The sequence below is a fragment of the Hyla sarda genome, chromosome 5 (assembly GCF_029499605.1).
Source record: "Hyla sarda isolate aHylSar1 chromosome 5, aHylSar1.hap1, whole genome shotgun sequence".
Lineage (NCBI taxonomy): Eukaryota > Metazoa > Chordata > Amphibia > Anura > Hylidae > Hyla > Hyla sarda.
Window position 1 is genome coordinate 378806385 of NC_079193.1, and position 9004 is coordinate 378815388.

Genomic DNA, 9004 nt, shown 5'->3' on the forward strand with positions numbered 1-9004 from the left:
ATGTATTTCAGTCTAATGGTTCATGTATCTCAGTCTAATGGCTCATGTATCTCAGTCTAATGGCTTTTGTATCTGATGGCTCATGTATCTCAGTCCGATGGCTCATGTATCTCAGTCTGATGGCTCATGTATCTCAGTCTGATGGCTCATGTATCTCAGTCTAATGGCTCATGTATCTCAGTCTAATGGCTCTTGTATCTGATGGCTCATGTATCTCAGTCTTATGGCTCATGTATCTCAGTCTGATGGCTCATGTTTCTCAGTCTGATGGCTCATGTATCTCAGTCTGATGGCTCATGTATCTCAGTCTAATGGCTCATGTATCTCAGTCTAATGGCTCATGTATCTGATGGCTCATGTATCTCAGTCCGATGGCTCATGTATCTCAGTCTTATGGCTCATGTATCTCAGTCTGATGGCTCATGTATCTCAGTCTAATGGCTCATGTATCTCAGTCTAATGGCTCATGTATCTCAGTCTGATGGCTCATGTATCTCAGTCTAATGGCTCATGTATCTCAGTCTGATGGTTCATGTATCTCAGTCTAATGGCTCATGTTTCTCAGTCTGATGGCTCCTGTATCTCAGTCTGATGGCTCATGTATCTCAGTCTGATGGCTCATGTATCTCAGTCTAATGGCTCATGTATCTCAGTCTAATAGCTCATGTATCTCAGTCTGATGGCTCATGTATCTGATGGCTCATGTATCTCAGTCCGATGGCTCATGTATCTCAGTCTAATGGCTCATGTATCTCAGTCTGATGGCTCATGTATCTCAGTCTAATGGCTCATGTATCCCAGTCTAATGGCTAATGTATCTCAGTCTGATGGCTCATGTATCTCAGTCTGATGGCTCATGTATCTCAGTCTAATGGCTCATGTATCTCAGTCTGATGGCTCATGTATCTCAGTCTAATGGCTCATGTATCTCAGTCTGATGGCTCATGTATCTCTAAATGTTTTCCAGATAGAAAAACAACAGACGCCTAGCAAGAGGTCTTGGGAAGGAATGAGGAAGATTCAGTCGCCACCATCTTGGGTTAAAAAGGACATGGAGCCTGTGTCGCCTTCTCCCTTAGAACTAAAGACTGTGGAATGGGAGAAAACGGGCGCAACGATACCCCTTGTTGGACAAGACATAATTGACCTTCAGACCGAGGTCTGAAGCTCGAGAAAAAGACTTCTTTTTATTTTTAAAGAATATGATTCCATATAAAACGGAGAGCTGTTTGGTTTCTTTTGAAACCTTGTTAAAGTACTTTTTTGCATTGTTCTCAGAAGGGAAAATTCCGTTAGACTCTTAGAGGTAGGCGCAACGTGCTCTCTCTCCCAGGTGTGGCCGGAAACAAAGATGGTGTCGTAGGTGAGAGGTCAGACCGATTATTGTAAGCGAATGGAAATCAACTTCTAAAAGAGTCATCGACCTTCAAGTGGAGATTACGCTGAGGAATCCTTGAGGTCGGCCGGCGATTCTTCTCAATGACACTTAAGACGAAACGTAATAGTTCCGATAGATGATTAACAATTATATAGTACTCTGGTGTATTATATAAGAGCTCCGGGGGCCGGCTGTTATAGGATCAGACCTAATTCTTCAGTGATGTTATACCTTGCTTGATATCTCCATTTTAGTATTGTTTAGGTTCAATCCGACAATGTCTGCCAGAGCTGGCCCAGCACAGTGGACAGTAGCCAAAGCAAATCCCGGTCAATCTTGACTAGTTTGAGTAGATAGAACCAAATGAAATTAATCCCCATAAAGCAAGTGAAGATTATATATTGAGTGGAAGTCCTTGACTGTTACAGAAAACCCTATTAAAGGGGTATTCCACTGCCCCAGTGACCGGAACATCTAGTTCCGAATGCTGGGTACGGGTGACGTCACACCATGCCCCCTCAATGCAAGTCTATGGGAGGGGGCGTGACGTCAGTCACGCCCCCTCCCATAGACTTGCATTGAGGGGGCATGGCCGTGACAAAACGACCCCCACACCCAGCGCTCTGAACTAAACTTTCCGGACGCTGGGGCAGTGAACTACCCCTTTAAAATCCCTTCTGATCCCCCCCGTCTCCATCTTCTGCTCAGTCAAGCAGGCATTTTGGTATATGAAGAGAAATGTTAATATATCTAGTTTTGTAAAATGGCTTGTGGGACTTGATAGACTGCATAGAAACATTAGCTATGAAGATCCAATAAAGTGTTCCCAAACTTTAGAGCACTCGTTTCTTTTGCTCTTCTCCTTTTCGAGAATCTTTCTATTTGACTCAAGGATCCAGAAGTTTTCTCTTGGCGGCCATCAAGGTGTCTCCATTAAGACGACTCCCGGAAGACGTTCCTTGGCCATGTTGGGTCTCTTTTGCATTTCCCAGATCGGAGATGGAATCCGAGACCGCGATGGCTTCTCCAGGGGAATTTCGTCAATTCGGGAAAAGATGCATCAATGAATCTTAAAGCAAGTTGCTTGATATGCAAGCATTTTTTTTTCTCCTTTTTTGGCGCAAGTGTTATATTTTTCTTATTTTCTTTCCTTCCTTTTAAATGACATTTCTCTTGTCATTAACTGTATATTAAATCAATAAATGTTTTAAAGAATTTAAAAAGATAAATAAATCCAAAATAGTAAATAAAAGAGATAAAAGATTACTTAAAACTGTGATGTAATTGTCAGATTTTAGATTATATATACGAAGAGAAAGCACAAGGCCTACGGTGCCGTGTTGTATAATATTGTAATTATTATAATTACACATAATGAATTTTACCATATAAATATCTTTATACTGTGTTTTAATTTTTTAACACTCAGACCCCTTCCCCCCGCCCCCCCTCCCCGGATCATCGAGTCCCCACCCCCCCTACACACATACATTAGCGGTATTATGTAATAACTTACTTATGTGTTTGTTTAATAACTGTTACCATTCAGGTTTATTTTTTATTTTTATTTTTTTATTTAGATTTTTATCCCTTTTCTATTTTTATTTGTTTTGCCCGATTCCTCTGCTTGTCGTTTTTTTGTTTTTCTTTTCCCGATCTGTGTTTGTCAGTTTTTTTGTACAGTTTCCAGAGCACAAATGAATGTGTTTTATTTCTAATAAAAAGTATAAACAACAGACGAGTTTTCCTGCTCTGTAAATAGATCATGAAAGAATAAAAAAATTCTAAAAAAAAAAAAAATGAACAAATGGAATAGACAGAGACAGCGCTTAAAAAGATCGCCACCATCAGAAGGCCTCCGGTACAACAGGTTTATCTTAGGAGAATGCTCAGTTCCTTTATAGGGCGTAGTTTCCAACTAGGGCTGCACGATTTGGGGAAAATGTGCGTTTGCCATTATAAAGAGAAGTATTGAGTTTTCGATATAATAAAGAAATGGTGAATCCCCCCCCCATTTCATGTCCAATTCCACACATTTCATGTCAATCTTCCCATTTCACATCCCCCCAAGTTAATTTCTACCCCCCCCCATTTCATGTGCACAACCCCTATTTCCTGTATATCCCCCCATTTCATGTAAATCCCCCCATTTTATGCCAATCCCCAATGTCACATCCCTCATATTAAATCTTCTCCATATCATGTCCACACCCCCATGTGACATCTACCCCATGTCCACAGCCCATTTCACATCCCCCTTCTCCACATGTCACATCTCCCCCATTAAACCTGATACAGTGAGACAAAAAAGTATTTAGTCAGCCACCAATTGTGTAAGTTCTCCCACTTAAAAAGATGAGAGGCTGTAATTTTCATCATTGGTTATAACCTCAACTATGAGAGACAAAATGAGAAAAAAAATCCATAAAATCACATTGTCTGATTTTTAAAGAATTTATTTGCAAATTATGGTGGAAAATAAGTATTTGGTCACCTACAAACAAGCAAGATTTCTGTCTCCCACAGACCTGTAACTTTTTCTTTAAGAGTCTCCTCTGTCCTTCACTCGTTACCTGTATTAATAGCCCCTGTTTGAACTTATCAGTATAAAAGACACCTGTCCACAACCTCAAACAGTCACACTCCAAACTCCACTATGGCCAAGAACAAAGAGCTGTCAAAGGACACCAGAAACAAAATTGTAGACCTGCACCAGGCTGGGAAGACTGAATCTGCAATAGGCAAGCAGCTTGGTGTGAAGAAATCAACTGTGGGAGCAATTATTAGAAAATGGAAGACATACAAGACCACTGATCTCCCTCAATCTGGGGCACCACGCAAGATCTCACCCGTGGTGTAAAAATGATCACAAGAGCAGTGAGCAAAAATCCCAGAACCCCCATGGGGGACCTAGTCAATGACCTACAGAGCTGGGACCATCAGTAATACACTACGCCGCCAGGGACTCAAATCATGCAGTGCCAGACATGTCCCCCTGCTTAAGCCAGTACATGTCCGGGCCTGTCTGAAGTTTGCTAGAGAGCATTTGGATGATCCATAAGAGGATTGGGAGAAAGAATGCTGAATTGCATACAAAGAACACCATACCTACTGTGAAGCAGGGAGGCAGAAACATCATGATTTAGGGCTGATTTTCTGCCAAGGGACTAGGACGCCTGATCCGTGTAAAGGAAAGAATGAATGGGGCCATGTATCATGAGATTTTGAGTGAAAACCTCCTTCCATCAGCAAGGGCATTGAAGATAAAATGTGGCTGGGTCTTTCAGCATGACAATGATCCCAAACACACCGCACGGGAAATGAAGGAGTGGCTTTGTAAGAAGCATTTCAAGGTCCTGGAGTGGTCTAGCCAGTCTCCAGATCTCAACCCCATAGAAAACCTTTGGAGGGAGTTGAAAGTCTGTGTTGCCCAGTAACAGCCCCAAAACATCACTGCTCTAGAGAAGATCTGCATGGAGGAATGGGCCAAAATACCAGCAACCGTGTGTGAAAACCTTTTGAAGACTTACAGAAAACTTTTGACCTCTGTCATTGCCAACAGGGTATAAAACAAAGTATTAAGATTAGAGATGAGCGAACTTACAGTAAATTCGATTCGTCATGAACTTCTCGGCAGTTGATGACTTATCCTGCGTAAATTAGTTCAGCCTTCAGGTGCTCCGGTGGGCTGGAAAAGGTGGATATATTCCTAGGAAAGAGTCTCCTAGGACTGTATCCACCTTTTCCAGCCCACGGGAGCACCTGAAAGCTGAACTAATTTATGCAGGAAAAGTCATCAACTGCCGAGCCAAGAAGTTCGTGACGAATCAAATTTACTGTAAATTCGCTCATCTCTAATTAAGATGAACTTTTGTTATTGACCAAATACTTATTTTCCACCAAAATTTGCAAATAAATTCTTTAAAAATCAGACAATGTGATGTTATGGATTTTTCTCATTCTGTCTCTCATAGTTGAGGTTATAACCTATGATGATAATTACAGCCTCTCATCTTTATAAGGGGGAGAACTTGCACAATTGGTGGCTGACTAAATACTTTTTTGCCCCACTGTACATACCTAGCCCAGGTCCCCCATAGGTCTGCCAAAGATCCTGTTCTTCTCCATGCAGTCCAGTGTCTTATGGGACTTAAAGGAACTTCCTGCTCAGTCAATCCCTGGCCTGACACATCACACCGATGCGGCCACCGATTGGCTGAGCGGGAAAGGTCCGGGAACCAGCTGGTTATTGGGAGCACAGAGAAGATACCGGGACCACACCGAGGAGAACGGGAACTGTGGCATACCTACAGGGACTGGCTGTCCCCAAGAGAGACATACCCAACTCTCGGAAGCGATCTAATCCTTCATCTACATACCCTGCGTTTATATGGACCTGAGGAAGATGCAGGGTTTCCCTTAAATGCATTGTCCCCTTTTATATTGAAGCTAAAAAAATAAACCGCCCAATCCGATCTTCTCTGCGGTAACTGTACATAAGACAAACTAAAGCAAAGCCTCCATCATAGACCTGTTTTATTCCTACCCTTGCCAGCGAGTGGATAGGGTTAGGAGTGCAGCAGCTACCCAACACATGCAAATCAAGTAGAGTCGTGTCTGTCTTCCTGCAGAACCACCACAGGTGGGTACATACCTAAGGTGAGGTGACGAGAAACCAATTGGCCTTTTTACTATAATATGCGGGAGCGCCCCTCCCTTTTTTGCTTTGTCCTCTCAATAAAAAATGAGAAAAATGTAAACATGCAGGGATCCAAAACAGAGAAGTGACTAAGAAAAGCTATACAGAGGGCTGTAACCAAGGAAACGCACAAGACAAAAACAAGACAAAGATAAGGAGAGACAGGGGGGTGGGGAAGAGTAGGGGGAGGAATCAAGGAACAAAATGTTCCAAACGCTGGAGCTGTGGAGTACCCCTTTAAAGACACTGGTATCCTAAAGATGACTGGAAGGAAATCCAATCATACCATAGAGATCAGTTTCTGCAGGGGACAAATCGATCAACTCTTCCACCAGTTGGGGGTGCCCAATCTCAGTAAGCCAATTTCCAATGATTGGGGGGTCCCTAGCAATCTCCAATTATATGGGATAGCCTCTTTAGCCGCCTGCACTTTTGTAGATGGATGAAGACAGATCAAACATAATAAGGTCGCCTCTGGAGAGTTGGGTGGGGGCATAGCTATAGGGGGTGCCGAGGCTGCAGTCGCATAGGAGCAAGGGGGCCCCAAAGCACATTTGTCCTATAAGAAACAAGTATTATAATTGACACATGAGGCCCTGTTGCAGATTTTGCATCCAGAGGCTACAAGTTATGCCTTTGGAGCTAGTAACTTCTTGTATAGAACTGAATACAGTGGACTAAAAAGGACAGAGAGGGGCATCCCCACCAGATATGAGACCTAGTTCCAACAAAAAGTCCACAGCGCCAGCAAACATCTGGGACCATTGGGTATCAACCATGGAGTAGGGCAAGGACTCTGTACAGTTGGTTGAATAATTCTCTTATTGAAGGAGGTAAGATGATTTTTCATAGTTTGTCCCAGATTAGAAACATATTGCACCTCTCCTGTCTAGAGGTTGTGTCTGGTATTGTAGCTTGGCTCCATTCTAATAAATGGGACTAAGCTGCAGTATTGTCCCTGACCTGTGAACAGAAACGGTGATGTTTTTGCAAAAAAAAAAAAAAAAACAAGCAACGTTTTTTTCAAACCTCTTTAATACAGACCCCCAGGCCCAGGCCATGTATTGAGTAGGTGATGAGGCAGCTGTGTGGCCATTTATTCTGGTCACCCTTTTAGAAGACCACTGCAATTTTAGATGGGCTTTCAAAGAGGTTTCACCATAAATGCCAGAGCAAATTTAGAAAAGAGAATCCTGCTCCTCTATATCTCTATAGTACACCCTCAGAGGAGAGGATCCTGCTCCTCTATATCTCTATAATGCAATCTCAGAATAGAGGATACTGCTCCTCTATATCTCAATAGTACACCCTCAGAAGAGAGGATCCTGCTCCTCTATATCTCTATAATGCAATCTCAGAATAGAGGATACTGCTCCTCTATATCTCAATAGTACACCCTCAGAAGAGAGGATCCTGCTCCCCTATATCTCTATAGTACACCCTCAGAAGAGAGGATCCTGCTCCTCTATATCTCTATAGTACACCCTCAGAAGAGAGGATACTGCTCCTCTATATCTCTATAGTACACCCTCAGAAGAGAGGATCCTGCTCCTCTATATCTCTATAGTACACCCTGAGAAGAGAGGATCCTGCTCCTCTATATCTCTATAGTACACCCTCAGAAGAGAGGATCCTGCTCCTCTATATCTCTATAGTACACCCTGAGAAGAGAGGATCCTGCTCCTCTATATCTCTATAGTACACTCTCAGAAGAGAGGATATTGCTCCTCTATATCTCTATAGTATACCCTCAGAAGAGAGGATCCTGCTCCTCTATATCTCTATAATGCACTCTCAGAATTGAGGATACTGCTCCTCTATATCTCTATAGTACACTCTCAGAAGAGAGGATCCTGCTCCTCTATTTCCCTATAGTACACCCTTAGAAGAGAGGATACTGCTCCTCTATATCTCTATAGTACACTCTCAGAAGAGAGGATACTGCTCCTCTATATCTCTATAGTACACCCTCAGAAGAGAGGATCCTGCTTCCCTTTATCTCTATAGTACACCCTCAGAAGAGAGGATCCTGCTCCTCTATATCTCTATTCTACACCCTCAGAAGAGAGGATCCTGCTCTTCTATATCTCTATAGTACACCCTGAGAAGAGAGGATCCTGCTCCTCTATATCTCTATAGTACACCCTCAGAAGAGAGGATACTGCTCCTCTATATCTATATAGTACACCATCAGAAGAGAGGATCCTGCTCCTCTATATCTCTATAGTACACTCTCAGAAGAGAGGATACTGCTCCTCTATATCTCTATAGTACACCCTCAGAAGAGAGGATCCTGCTCCTCTATATCTCTATAATGCATTCTCAGAATAGAGGATACTGCTCCTCTATATCTCTATAGTACACTCTCAGAAGAGAGGATCCTGCTCCTCTATATGTCTATAGTACACTCTCAGAAGAGAGGATACTGCTCCTCTATATCTCTATAGTACACTCTAAGAAGAGTGGACCCTGCTCATCTGTATCTCTATAGTACACCCTCAGAAAAGAGGATCCAGCTCCTCTATTTCCCTATAGTACACCCTTAGAAGAGAGGATACTGCTCTTCTATATCTCTATAGTACACTCTCAGAAGAGAGGATACTGCTCCTCTATATCTCTATAGTACACCCTCAGAAGAGAGGATCCTGCTCCTCTATATCTCTATTCTACACCCTCAGAAGAGAGGATCCTGCTCCTCTATATCTCTATAGTACACCATCAAAAGAGAGGATACTGCTCCTCTATATCTCTATAGTACACTCTCAGAAGAGAGGATACTGCTCCTCTATATCTCTATAGTACACCCTCAGAAGAGAGGATCCTGCTCCTCTATATCTCTATAATGCACTCTCAGAATAGAGGATACTGCTCCTCTATATCTCTATAGTACACCATCAAAAGAGAGGATCCTGCTCCTCTATATCTCT

The 9004-nt window shown here is 42.6% G+C and overlaps 1 protein-coding gene across 1 annotated transcript in view; it reads left to right on the plus strand.

Moving 5' to 3' along the window:
- The window catches only part of ADGRB1 (adhesion G protein-coupled receptor B1), a gene marked incomplete in the record, with an annotated part of 689450 nt that extends 687236 nt beyond the window's left edge, over positions 1-2214 (plus strand). Inside the window, 1 exon segment of the mRNA XM_056522870.1 lies at positions 968-2214. Within this exon segment, the coding sequence (XP_056378845.1) occupies positions 968-1165 (198 nt within the window).
- Between the last annotated feature and the right edge of the window lie 6790 nt (positions 2215-9004).